The sequence below is a fragment of the Anas acuta genome, chromosome Z, assembly GCF_963932015.1.
Source record: "Anas acuta chromosome Z, bAnaAcu1.1, whole genome shotgun sequence".
NCBI lineage: Eukaryota > Metazoa > Chordata > Aves > Anseriformes > Anatidae > Anas > Anas acuta.
The window spans coordinates 53,984,068-53,998,727 of NC_089017.1; the positions used below are offsets into that span (position 1 = coordinate 53,984,068).

Sequence of the window (14,660 nt, forward strand, 5' to 3'; positions counted from 1 at the left end):
GTATTTGGAAGAACTATGAACACATAAATAATAATAATAATAATAAATAATAATAATTTTAAACAAAAAGAAAAAAGTGAAGAGCAGAGCAGCCAGAGTTTAGATCAGCCAGGATGTAGGTCATTACAGCTCTAGGTAGTCAGTCATTGTGCCCACTGCATTCTTCACACTTTCCCACTCATACTCCACATGGCTTTACATTGCCCACAAATATGGAAGGTAGGTACAAATAGCCCCTAAAATAAAGACGTAATTAAATGAACAAAAATATAGCCTAAGAGAACCAATTAAAATGATGAAAATCTTTAATTTTATTTAAGTATAATTGTACGGACACGTGTATATACAAATACAGATCTTATGGGGCAGGGGGTTTTTTTGTTCATTTGTTTTTTGTTGTTGTGTTTTTTTTTGTTTGTTTTTTTTACATTTTCTTTTAAGTTCATATAATGTAAGCATTTCAAAAACAGCACTCAATGAATAAGTGCAAAGAAACTGCAAAGCAGGGCAGTACAAGCACAGGACCACACTGAGCTGGACTTTCATACCCAGATGCATACACAATGAGTGGCTTCAATGGGGGTGTCAAGAGTAAGCATGGAAAGCGGATTTCGCAGACTCATGGGTAACCTCCAACATGCCAGCATCTATTAAACTGTACAGACAATGGCAGCAAGCCTATTGTAGGGAGATTTGTCTCACATCCGAGAAGCTCGAGGGCGAATGCATGGGAAAAACTCAGTGATGCCAGGCCAGAAACAGATCTGCCCTTTCACAGCTCCAAATTAAAAAAAGGACAGGGGTGGGAGAGGAGGAAGGGCAGGAAAAGGGGAGAGAAGTGTGGAGGGTTGTACAGTAAAACTGGTGATTACAAAATCCAAGTGTAATGAAAGGAGGGGAAGAGTTAACACACTTTTCTAAGTCTCTGAAAGTGACTGAACCATTGCTCTCACTAGGCAATGGATTAAGTTCAGTTTTGACAACTAGGGGTGGGAATCAACAGGTACAAATACAACCATTTTCCTTCCACAATTATATAGGAAAGGAAACAATCTACTCGTCTACTCTCTATACCTCCCAAATTTGTTTCTAGTTGTTTTGGAACCAAGTACATACGTATAGCGCACATGACACTGGCAAGATCCTTTCTGGAAAAAAAATAAAAAAAATAAAAAAATAAAAGACTATTAATGGAAACAAAATCAGAGGGAAAACAAGAGGAAAAAAAAAAAGACTTAGAAAAAAAAAGAAAAAAAAAAGAGAAAAAGAGTTGTTATATCCCCAAAGTGTTTTTAGAAACAAACATGATACAAAAGAACAAAAACTAACACAGAAACCACAGGGCTCCAATATCAGACCTTTAAACACTGAAGACAAAACATTGATCATCAAAAGTCATGTTGTTCCAGGTCTTGACAATGTGAAGTCTTGCAATAGATGAACAATTTCCAAAGATGAGTCCTGTATGCTGCAGTGTCATGGCCACTTGTCTCTCAGTTCTCAGCCATGATCACACTTGATGCTTCAAAGCTCTGTCTTGTAATCAACGTGTGATTTTAATATCCTGAAATTCTATTGTTCTCACTTACAAAAGACATAAGAATCAAATTAATACTTTATTATCAAACACTATATACAACAGAGGTTGCTAATAATACAGAATTTAAAGAACATAGCTTTAAGATTTACTTGTCTTTCCTTCGCCATCCAAGTAAGTACAGTACAAAACAATATTCTAAACTAACACGAAATGTTACCTTGTCTATTAAAGGATACACGGTATCCACTAAACCCACTGATCCCTATTTTCCCTGCTTTGCATTGCAGTGGCCTTGGCAGCCAGGAGTGCAAGCCATGGGGGTAAGCAAGCCACCGAGGCTGAGGGAGAATCAGTTCCTCAAGCCTGAGAAGGGGCAGGCAGAGTGGAGGGGAGCAGAAATCTCCTTGTAGTTGGTGTCAACATCTGCACTCAGAGCATCAGAGATTTGCTTTGCAACACAAAACCCATCAGTACTTCTATGACTGGGATTGCCTGATGCCATCAAGTACTGAAATGGCAGTGTCTTGTAGTCTTCTGGCCACCCCGGGCAGCACAGAGACCTGCCTTGCAGCTGCACCACTCGTGTTGTCCCTCACCTACCCATCAAGGCTCTGTAATAAACTGAAGGGCTGAACTGTACCTGAAGCAACACCGCTGAAAAGTGTCTGCTGTGGATAAGTGTACATCCCAAACTCTGACGTCACTTAGAGACAAAGGATGGAAAATGAAGCCACCACTTCCACATGAAATTGACACTGCTGGTACAACTGTTTGTAATTGTTATGAATCATTTAATAGGGTTACCTATCATGCAATATTATCAGTTAATAATCCATTTGTTGAGGTTCATTTTGACTAAACTCACTTCATCCACAGCTCTTTAATTCCTACTTGAATGAAGTATTAGCATGTGTACCAAGCACATTCATGCTAAAGAGTGGGAAGTACCAGCTAGATTGTAATGGGATGCTGGCTGACTTCCCTCACTGTTTAGACTACATATCTTTTTTGTGTGCACTTCACACTAGAGGAAATTTCCTACATTCCTGCTGTAAGCACAGGCCCTGCAACAAGAACCTTGTTGTATGGTATCAGGCAAGCTCAGATTGTGGTTTAGCATGCATAAAGCCTCCCTGTATATCTTAAATTGATTTCCCCTTTTCCTCCTTTATTGAATAGTGAGCTGCTTACAACTTTAGGAAAGCTTTTCCTCTTTAAAAAGAAAAAAAGAAAAGAAAAAAACAACAACAACAACAAAAAAAACAGCCAACCAAGTGCTGTCTGCTGTTGGTATCACTCAATTTTGTTATGCCAGAGTTTTTCTTCAGAAGTAATATAGAAAACCCTTGTTTTGTTTGAATGCGCTCCATGTTTTGTTTCGCATTTAACAATTATCACAGTTTTTGTTTAGAAAAGCTTTGTTTCAGTCTTGGTTTGATATTTCCCTGATTACGCTTAGCAGTTCGAATTTCATGGCAGCCTAGACGAAAAATACCCCAAGGCTTGCACTTCCTGGCAAATGACTTTTTCAAGCTCTACCATAGCCAAGGCTCAGATTCCCTAAACAGGGTCACTCCCAATTCCATCAAACAAGACAGTCCCATTTCCTACTTGCATCAAGGCGTACCACTTTTCTCACATGTTTAAATAGGACAAGCATATATACTCACTCTCAGCATAAAGTATATCTAAATAATGTATTTTCTATTCTAGTGGATTTTTAAAAAAATATTTTGTTAAGTCTTTGGGAGCCCATCTAGTTTATCTCTGGCTGATAAACACGTTTCCTCTACTCTTCAAGCTGTGCTGGAAGGGGAAAAGATAAAAAAATCAACACTTGAATTCATATTCCACACTTCTTTTCTTTCCCCCCACCAAACAATGCTACTAAACTGTTCTGGCTTCTTTTACTTGTGGTTTATTCCCATGACTGAGGAACTTGCAGGAGAGACAAATCGAGCACACTGGAGATCCTGTGTCCCAAACATGATTCCTCTGGCCACTGATGTCCTCTCATAGCATGTATTAACACCCAGAGCAGCATCCAAGGCTATCAGCTACTAAGTCAGCGCTGGGGAAGGTCACTTTATTCTGAAAGGTGCCTCTGCATTTCAAGAAAAAAATTGTAGCACCACGGTGATTTCTTTTAAAATAAAATAATCCGGTGTGCATTATCCCCTTAAAACGAAATAACAGAGGCACTCACACCCCCAGTGAAGTTTCCTAAATCTGACCTTGCCTGCTGTGTGCTAACATTTTTAAATACTAACCCCTTTCTCTCACCAAAGACAGCGTTTCTACTTGTGAGCATGAATTTTACTGTCAAAGATGTTTCAGGACAGTTTGTAAGAAACAATATCTTCCCCTTTCAGAAGCCTGTTCATTTAGAAACTCCTGGAGGAAATGGTGTTATATTATATCTGTTCTTAATATTTCCCCTCCAGTCCTGACATCGTGACACGATGCCTTGCATGATCATCTTACAGTGCTGAACTAGAAGGCATAAATATTGTATTGGAGAGAAAACTCTCCCAGGCTTTCACTCAGTTTCTTTATCCTTCACTGACTGCATCTGCCACTACTCTTCCTTGTCTACACACGGATGACACAGTGAACTAACAGAGGTGACTTCTTAAAGGAGAATGCAGAGGAAAATAAGAATCACTAGTGTCACTATTATAGTTTGGCATTTTCATTTGGAGTCCTTTTATTTGTATGGAGGGGTTAAGAAAGTCACAGGGTAGGTAGGGACAGGTGCTGAAGCTAGTTATCCCCTTCAAATTTTTGCTGAGTTCAGGCTAAAAGGGAGAAGAACAGGGAAAAGGGAAAAATAACAATTTGACATCTGCAAAAACAATAAAGTCCCTTTCTTGGGATGAGCAGTTAGGTGGATCTTTGATGTTCCAAGACCCTGATATTTTCTGCGACAGGTTGCTGGAGCATACTGTGCTATAATATCAAAAGCATTGCCAGGAGGAACAATAGAGTTGCCAAAAGCCGGCTGGGTATCCTCGGTGTCTGTGCCGCATTCTCACCACGGGATGGCTCGGCTGACTCATGTACGGTATCATCTGTTCAAACAGAAAGCATACATTCCAATGAGATTTTGCATCCTTAATAAACTCTCACTGAGCTGACAACTGCAAGTAGATTTCAGTGCCTTTATGAAATAGGGCAATGAACCTTGTGCTGTCATTGACTTTCACAACCATGTAATACCTCATTATGTAGCCAACTTGGGGCCAAGTCCTGCATTTCTTACTGGCAAAACTCCCACTGAAGACCAGAGGAGCAGAAAGTTAAGTCTGACTGCAGCAGACTAAGGAATGAAAGATTCCTACTCTAAGAAAATACTGTAGCTCCAGATTTGGATGGTTTATTAGAAAGCAATGTCAATAGTGAGGCAGCTAAATAAAAACACCTGATTTTCAAAAGGGCTTGAGGAAGAGTTTCATGTGCTTAGAATTAATTTCAAAGTTAATCCCATTCCTGAGTTACAGATTTTGGCTCCTGAATTACAAAGAATAGCCCATAAGTGCAAGCATTTATTCCACTTCTACACACCGAATTTCCACTAAAGTACACTTCATTTTGGGATGTGCAGGGGATATAAGACTAGTCTTCCTTTCTCAAAACAGAATTTTGAAGGCTAAGACAGTCTCTGATTGTATACAATACAGGCACAATCCCAAAATCTCATACATAGCAGACTACTTTTTATGGTACACAAAATACAGATTTACATATGTACTGATAAAACTAATGAAAAAATAACTACCTGGGTTGTGAAAACATGCTTATGTATAGGCACCAGAGGAGAATACAGTCAAAAACACTCTGATAATTTTATTACACTGAATAAAGATCTGTTTATTTATTTTTTTTTTTTAAATTAAAAATCAGCCTTAGAGCTAAAACTTGTAAAAAAAAAAAATATATATATATATATAGGTAAATTCAGATTCAACTTTAGTGTTGTTATAAGTATGGTGTTTTTCTTTGCAAAATCCCCTATATCCACAGCTATCTAGTTTAACTAATTTAAGAGCAATCTGAGGCTTGCCATAAAAAGTCAGCTCTGTGTTTGAATTTTCTTAGTATTAAACGAACAAAATGAGCTAAACCTTTTAAGGAAGTGTGAAGTGGCCTCAGAATGAATTCATAAGCTATTTTAGGATGCCTAAGTTTCCAGGAAAATTAACAGTATCTCACAACTTAGTGTAATAAGCTTCCCCATTTTAATAGAGTTGTTTAAATACCTGTGATATATTTGTTTCAGAGCTCCCATCTCAACAAATTGCGCTTCCAGGATTACAGTGGATGAGAACTGTGTGATCACAATTAAAGACACTATGGGAAGTGGAAGGTACAGCACCAGGATCACCAGGCAACACTGGTGTGGAGCCTTCCACATTACTTAGCTTCAGTTAGATCAAAAGATCCCCTTCACACCCTTGACACCTAGCACAGAAGCAGGTAGAGCACTTAGCATTATTTGGGTTAACAGGTTCTTTGACTCCAGTCCAGTTTCACTGGGAGATGCACAGTAAACTGGATTAGCAACGTCACATTTTGTTCAGCACTGATGCTGCAGTTGTGTCAGGTCTATCAGCATGTCCTTGGTGCTATTCAAAGCAAAAGTGTGAAAACCAAGCACTGATCAGTTGTGAACATGTTCACATTTGCAAGAAAGGGACAATTAAAGGGCTGGAAAGGGCTATTTAAAGCTGCTAGTTCTGATGGTTTTCAGAACCAAGAGCTGTTCCGTATTTCACTTGTAAGTTACTTACACTATTGTGCTTCAGTGACACTGCAATGAGAATACAGTACTTCACAGGAGCAACTTCCCCATTAAATCATACCCTAGGAAGGTGTGGGGAAAAGATATCCCTGTCCTACCTGTCAGCTCTATCTCCTTTGATATACATAGAGTTGGCTCTGCCCAATTTGGAGACGTACTCACCACTGATGAACTAAAAGTACAGGGGAGAATGATGTGAACTATCATCATTCCTCTTGCATCAACAGAATTGCAAGTAAGTCCTAATTTGCAGACTGAATGTTAACATTTTTTACTAATTATATCCATGAGTCAGGACTAAAACACAATAGGGCAGAACTAGTGTGAAGCAGCAATAAATCCTAATTCTCTATGACTCTCAGCTCTCACGACTGGAACACTGAGTACTGCTAACAAATCTCAACCAAAAAGGTCCTAAACTAAAAAGATTAATTCTTAAATTAAAAACGTGGAAATCTTCTATGATGCCATAAAAAAAAAAAAAAAAAAAATAAAACTCTTCACAGGGGAATTCATTTAAGGGTCTCCTTACAAGAAATCATCAGAGCTTTCTGTCAATGCAGTCCCAAGGTGTCTGTGCTCATATATTACAGCACACATTTCATCTGCAGTTCTCAAAATCACTTTACAAATACGATTTTCCTTAGAGGTGCAGGGTTATAAAATCTTTAATGCTTAGGCTGAAGGTTTGAGTTTGTTTTAGACAATGAAGGCAAGTGACAAATATGACAAAATTCATTAATAAGATCTGGAAGGTCACTGCTAAGGACTGGGAATACTAGCGGTAATTAGAAAAAATTATTTTGACAACCATGAATTTTCCAGATCACATAGCTTTACATTATATGCATCAGGTGTAATTATTCCACAGATGCAATTTTTGTTTTAGGGACAGAAGGGGTGGACAAGAATAGGGATGATTACTTCAATAAATTCTGAAAGAAGAGTGATCTCTACAAATCAGTTTCCTGCAACTTTCTGAGCAAAACAAGTGAAATCATAAAGCTTCAAAAATCACTTTTTTTTTTTTTTTTTTTCAGAAGAGCGGTCACAGTAAGTAATCTGCTGAATGTGATCTTCCTGCCTCCTCGTTCTCCTGTGTACTGCAGGAGAAGATGGTGGCAGGCATGGGAGAGCACACAAGCAGAATATGAGCGCAAGAGGCAGGTAGGTGAGTACATATTACAGATTACATACAAGATCCACTGGGGCAGCAGCAAGCCTAACAACCTCATAACGGGAAAGCATGATAGCAGTTAGTAGATCTCAGAATGACTGATTATCTGATGGTGACTGGTCCAAATAATGATGCAAATAAACACTGATCTTGGGAGTGTCAACATTTTGATACCTGAAAGGTTCAGAATGAAAACCTTCTCTTTAAGGGTATTATCTCCCCCTGGTAACAAAAACAGCATTTCATCTCAGACTGCAGGATACTCTTTGTATGATTTGGGTTCTCTGTTTCACCTGCTGCTTTCTAACAACATGCTTTTGTGACGGTGCTAGCTAGGTATAGCCATTCAATGGGAAGCGAGCAGTACTGCTGAAAAGAATATACAGTGAGGTCACTACTATCAAATGCTTATTACTCACGTGATCTTTTTTTGCAAATGAGTACCAGGAGGAATACACTTCAATTAGCCCATGCACCAATTCAAAAAGTGTAAAAGAGTGCACTGAGTTTCTAGATTCATAGGTTACCTAGAGATGGGAAATGATCATCCTAATGCCTCCTGGAGAAGGTGAATAATATTAATGAAAGTGCAAATGCATCTCTGCTGTAAATGCACTCATCTTGCATATATATTTGCTTAGAGAACATCCCTGATTCTCAAAATCAAAATTTTTAGGTGAGTTCTGAAAACCCTCTCAAAGAAAAATATAAAATTATACTGTGTATTTATCGGTAGATCATTCAAACTGTGGAAATCTTATTAATACTTCTGCCTAAATAATGGCTTTTAGTTAAAGAATCAGAAAATAACAAAACAATAAATAAATAAGTAAATAAATAAATAAAAGGCAACAATAAACAAAACCAAGGGAACAGTCTCTTTCAAATAACATAATAACATAAGACAAAAAAAAAAAAAAGATCTTGGTAATCTGTTCTTCAGGGTAAATACTAAATTTTAAACACTTGTAATGTTTATGGTATCATTTGTTTATTTAACTGTGCTTTTTAATTATTGAGGTTTGAACATAGCAATGTGTGAACAGCGTGTTACAAATAAAACAAACAGATAAATACTATTGCTCATACTTGCCCTACATACCCACCTAATTTTAATGTCATGAGACATCCCATTGAGGTGGATGGGATTACTCACACCCCTAGAGTTAAACATGCTCCTATCTGTCATAGACCTGAGTCATACAAACATACACATGCGCTTCCCACACAGACCCACACAGCTTGATGGTGGAGGATAATACAACTTTTCCCTGTGTAGATAAGGATTTCTTTCTTGTATAAAAGAAAGTATTATTCTTATTTTTAAAGGCAGCATTTTGGGGAACAAATGAAAAAATGACAAACCAAACTATTAAAATAAATTTAAAAAAAAAAAAAAAAGTTAAACCAAACAAAAAAAGTCAACCACGGATTAAAAATATATATATATATATCTTAAGTTTTCTAGAACAGGATATAAATTCACATTTATCGGTGTGTGTGTTTCTTTGCACATGTAAAAACAATACTTTGTCTAACAAAATATGCATATATGTATGTTATTCTAAAGGACTAATTTCTTACTTAAACACTAACTCTATCAGCTGCATGCCTGTGTCATGCGCTAGCATTAAACAAGCAGTGGTTCTATTTCTTTCAAAGTCTTTTGACATCACAAAACACATGAAGTGTGCCCATTGACTTACTTTCTAAGACTTCGGTCCCAGTCAAAAACTAGAATGGTCTGTAAACATGCTGAATGTTTGGCTTGGATGGACCAGCAAGTTCATGACACCAATCAAATTTTATGCTGGCACACACCATATTTTATTAAACTGCATAAATGAAAAAGCAACGTTTTTCCTCCCCTGCATTAAGTAAGGAGACAGGAAATATATCACAAGTGATATTAGCACTGCTAGAAACGAGCAAAAGCAGAGCAGTTATACCATGCAAAGCATGCAGAGAGAAGAGGAAAAAAGTACTCAAGCACCAGAGGGATACACGCATTTTTTAAAAGAGATTCTCTAAGCATACTAACCTGCTGGTTCTAATGAATTTTCTACTTTGTCGTTAACATCGAAAACACGATCATGAACACCTATAGTTTTCATACAGCTGTCTATAACAAAAATAGAGATAACAGCCAAATATGTTAGTGAGACACCCTTAAACTCCCCACTTTCTGTTTTCTTTTTCTCTCTTTTTTTCTCTCTATTGACTGTATATAATTAAGCATATTTATATTTTAAAGTCTGTGGCACATATCCATACGCCAGTGTAGTCTTCCATTGGTACAACAGTTTAAGAAACAACAAGTTAGCAATTGCCATGTAATTAAAATAAAGCCTTATGAAAAATGATAAGAAAATATGATGAAAACCATAACACAAATGTTGCTGTACAGAACAGATACACAAGATTTAACAGTAAAAAAAGAATTGAAAAAAAAAAATTACTGCTGTTAACTAGACCACACAGTAAAGCATGCGCTACAAAGCCACCCTCAAAAGCTTAATCTAAAGAACTTACTTGCTGGTCGCACAAAGACTTTAAGCTTTAGACAGGATCTCCTTCCATTATCTGGAATCGCAGAAGCTGTAAATGGAGAAGAATAAGAGAGAAGTGAAAGAGTAAGAGAGAGAAAATGCATATGATCCTTTGTCCTAAAATCAAACACCCTTTATCTTCCCTTCATCTGAAAGGTTGGACACATTTCAGCCTCTGCATCTAAGGACTTCAAGTGTGCAAAGTGGGTTGATAATGCAAAAGCAGGGAAGCAACTGCAGATTTTACTATAATCTCTTTTTTGATTTTTTTTTTCATAGGAGAAGTGAAGCACATGATATTCATAATGTTTCATTATCTCCTCTCACCTTTCCACATGTTTTTCTCAAGGGAGAGCTTAATAAGGTTTCTGCTGTAGTGCATGTGTCTACCTTGAAAAATTACACTTTATAATAATTAAGATTATTTATAGGAAAGCTTGTCTTGAAATGGTAGGCCATAGGCTTCAGTGACCCATAAAGGAATGAAAAAAAAAAAAAAAAGACAAAATGACACTGAAGGTGACAATGCTAAAAATATAAATACACACTTACCTCCATGAAAGTAAAAATACACCCTGTTAAATACATGCACTACATTCTACTGCAAAATCAGCCTCTGTATTCTCTGCTTTGTTGAGAAAATTCTTATTTAGCTTTAGTCAAAATATGATTCCCTATGTTACATAACAAACAACCAGCTTATTCCTTCTTTCTGCCCTCCTCCATCATTTGCCATTCAAACTATTTCTTTGGAAGAGTATGAGGAGACAAAAAAGAGTAAACGATGTCTGGCACTGTACAAAAGATCATACATATAAGTCTAGCATCAGCATGTACTTATTTCTGAAAAACAACTGCTGCTTTGAAAACTTCCTTTTGGGAACTATGCTTGTCTCAAAATACACGATCACAGGCAAACATGCCAAGCTACCTGACTTGGGCATGCAAATATTCACGTGTGGAAGACCATTTGCACACACATTTTTTTTGCCCTTGTAAAAACCCTCAAATGCCTGAAATACTGCCTGAAGCACCTAAAATCATTTTTATTTCATTGCATAGCCTTCTCTGTCATCCAAAAAGCTATGCACTAGGGCAGAACAAGTTGACTTTTGCAGAAAACTATTGAAAACTGTCTGGATTTACAAAAGATGATTGGACTGGCAATCCAAAAATTAATTTGTCCTGATTACCACAGTTTCATCCATGTTTTTCCATTATGTTCCTGTTCATGACAAATAGCTAAAAATATTTACATACATATGTATGTTACAGACGTATCAACACACACTCTTTGTCTATGTGCCAAGCTCACACTTGAAGAGCTCCTCAGCTAACTTGAAATTAATTCTGGTAGCCTTTGATGATACATTTCCAAAGCACGCATCAGCTTTTTCCTACAAGGAAGAACTAGCAGATTTAGTAGGAACACAAAAAAGAAGCAAAGTGAAAGTCAAACAGAACTAAAGCTGTGGTTCTGCACCTGTTGGGAAGTGCTTGAAAAATCATTTCCCTCTTTTAATCACAAAACAAAAGTGTGTAGAAATGATGCTCCCCCCTTCACACTGACAAGCAGTTAAGAAGTGCTAACAGCTGGCTTTGCTGTAGGCTCTTACTAAATCAAAGTCAGAAAAACTCCCTCTACCGACATTTACAGTAACTGGTGTGTTATTTAGGGCACAATATTTGCACTCTGTGGTTATATTCAGGAAATTGTGTCCTTTCTGTGGCCCTCTCTGAGTATATGCAAACAGCTTTGCTCAGACTAAACAGGCAGTTGTGGATTTCTCAAAAGATAAGAATTCTATTATTACCGTATTGCTAACATAAAGGTGGAAATGACATTTCCAATATTATCCAAAATAGAGAACATACAGTAGTTATATCACCAACAGATTTTTTCCTGCTCAGAAATTATTTCAGAAGTACATCATGATACACATTTATTCAAAGGCACATTTTATCTTTGACATTTACATGCTGCTGTTTATGTCCACAAAACAAGCATGTTTGGGCTCATTGGTGTTTATTAGCACACCCTTTTAGCACTAGCACTGACTAACTACAATAGCTAGGATCAAATAATATTCCATCTGGAAAATCAGAAAATGAATGTTCTGTACATATAAAGTTTATATGTGCATATAATATTTGCACACTCTTAAGAGCAAACAACAGCTAGTGATTAGCAATGTTCTCTGGGAGAAAATTTTGAAATCTGCCCTCTGCTTAAATCTTCTTCTGTCACCATTCCTTACATAGGGTTGCATATAATGTGCTGTATCATGAGCTGCAGTCCTTTTGCAATCATAGCGGTTACATTTAATTCATCATCCTTGAAACTAATACGGTTTTAGCGATAAGTATGAAAAAGTGCTTTTTCCTTCTCCAAGGAAATTATGTACCCTCAATGCTTGCAGTAGAACTAGGAAGACTCCTTTTTAACCACAGTGTTTTACTCCTTCAGAGGGAATAATAATAATTAGGAAAAAATAATCAAGTGACATTTTGTTCTGCTCTCACATGTGTCTCAATGACTAAGAACAAGGTGACGAAGTGATACAGTGCAACCTCTTTGGCCTTCCTGAGAAATTAAGAGCTGTTTGTCAAGCTGGGTGGCTGCAATCTATTTTCCTCCCTTCTTCTCCTTTTCATCTTAAAACAAAAACATTGACAATTTGTAGTATTTCCCGTATGTCCAGATGTATCACTCACAGGGCAGAGTCAGGTTGGCTAATGTCATCCATCCTGCTCTCATACATTATTGCAGTTTGTCAGTATTGTTCTGTTCCCTTCTATTCCCTGTCTTCTTTATTCTGCAATATTTTCAGCACTATATTATGAAAACCCTGACTCTTGGATTATGATGCCAACAGCTAGGAATTATTTTTACTTTTTCAGCAACAAGCTCAGGATCTTTTATCGCTAAATTTTAGGCACATCATACTTGTTGTCCACTAAGGAAAGCCAGGGGTGTTCAATATTTTTTTTTTTCTTAAGTTAATACCTTGAAGCTTTAACTCAAGTTGAAGTCTGAAGTCCTATTCTTCCACATGAAAGTAGCTTTAATGACAAACTTTTGCTAAAGAACACAGAACTCCCAACCATGGTGACCTACCAGCCAATGTTTTGAGTAACAACTACAAAGGAACACCAAATGACCAAAACAAAACAAAGGACAGGATAAGCTGCACATATTAGCATATTACTAAGAATAGATGCTAAATACCCTAAATACTTTTTCTTTTTTTTTTTTTTTTTTCTTTTTCTGAAGCAGAAGTGGCTAGGATTTATCCTGTGGCTAGGATTTAACAAAATCTGATGCTTAAATGAAAAATTCTGGGATCAGTTCAAACTAAGCATTTCCTACCAAACTGACTGCAACTAGTGTCTTGACTTCAGGATCTAAGGTTAGGAAAGGACACTGGTTTCAAGGTGTTTTACTTTCCAAGAAAGGTGGGTTTCCAATGCAGTAGTTTTTCTTACAGATTCCCTGAGACTCCTGCATGCTTGCAAGAGAGCAACACTGCTGAACTCTGGAAAGGAGAAAAAGAACTGCTCTCTGCCAGCTGGGGTCTGTTAAATTTCCCTTCCCAGCTAAACTTATTTCTGCTGTTGTTATATTCTACCGGCATTAGCTATACTATAAGAAAAGATGTCCTTTCTTGGCCTGTACAAAGAGAAATTTCATTCTCCTGTCTGCACAAAACCACGTTAGCCTCTAAGGCTTTGGTATAAGGCTTTTCTATTTGCCCCCTTTAAAGGTGATATTAGCTACAAAATAGAGGCCAGTTCTGAGAGCAGGAAGACTCTGAAGCTAATGGAAACTGTCCCATGCAACAGTTTCCATTTCAAATGCTGAAATTCCCAAGGAAAAAAAAAAAAAAAAAAAAAAAAAGCAATTGAAACTTAGCTGCACAACAAAAAGAAAGATTCCTTATAAGGAACAGAAGAGGTTATATCCTCTTTTTTTCCATGAATGATATTAGAATAGAAAATGTCTGACTGGTTTAGTTTGTGTCACAAAGAATGACAAAGAAACACAGAATGAGAAATCTGCAGTGTTGCTAGTTCCTATGATTTCATTATAATTCCTGTGATATTTTGTTCTACCCACTCTGCCCCTACCAGCAACTTCACAAGAATCTCCTGGGTCTGTCTTTTGAAGATCACATTTTATACTTTACAATTACTCAAAGTCTTGAGATTAGGAGCAAACATGCATTAAAATCTCTCTGAAATTACCAGATATATTAAAACACCTTAATGATCATAAAAAAAATAACTGTTTCACTCTTTTTTCTTTTTTTTTTTTAAAAAAAGGAAAATTTCATAATTCAAAAGAAATTTAAGTCATAATCTCTGTATTCTTCAGGTGAAAATTCTGTATCCATCAGATGAAAAAAAAAAAAAACAAACATACAGTGAACTACTGCTCATAGGACTAGAGCCAAGCTGGATCCAAAAATGGCACTAAAGATAGATTAGAATAGAAAATTTCTTAACTCTGAACCACTTCTGGCTACCATTTTTATACCCTGTAAGGAAAGTGAGTGAAGAAAATTATTTTCTCCTCATCTAGAGCCAAACCAT

General features: G+C 36.9%; 1 protein-coding gene across 5 annotated transcripts in view; it reads right to left on the reverse strand.

The window, feature by feature from the left end:
- Positions 1-287: 287 nt before the first annotated feature.
- Positions 288-14,660, reverse strand: part of EFNA5 (ephrin A5) — a 213,680-nt gene continuing 199,307 nt past the window's right edge. For all 5 annotated transcript variants that reach the window (XM_068666701.1, XM_068666698.1, XM_068666700.1 and 2 more), the window contains 3 exons: positions 10,051-10,116; positions 9,560-9,640; positions 288-4,611 (listed from right to left, as the gene is read on the reverse strand). In XM_068666701.1, coding sequence (XP_068522802.1) covers positions 4,490-4,611; positions 9,560-9,640; positions 10,051-10,116 — 269 coding nt within the window. In that variant the 3' untranslated portion in view covers positions 288-4,489. The remainder of the gene's footprint in view (positions 4,612-9,559; positions 9,641-10,050; positions 10,117-14,660) is intronic.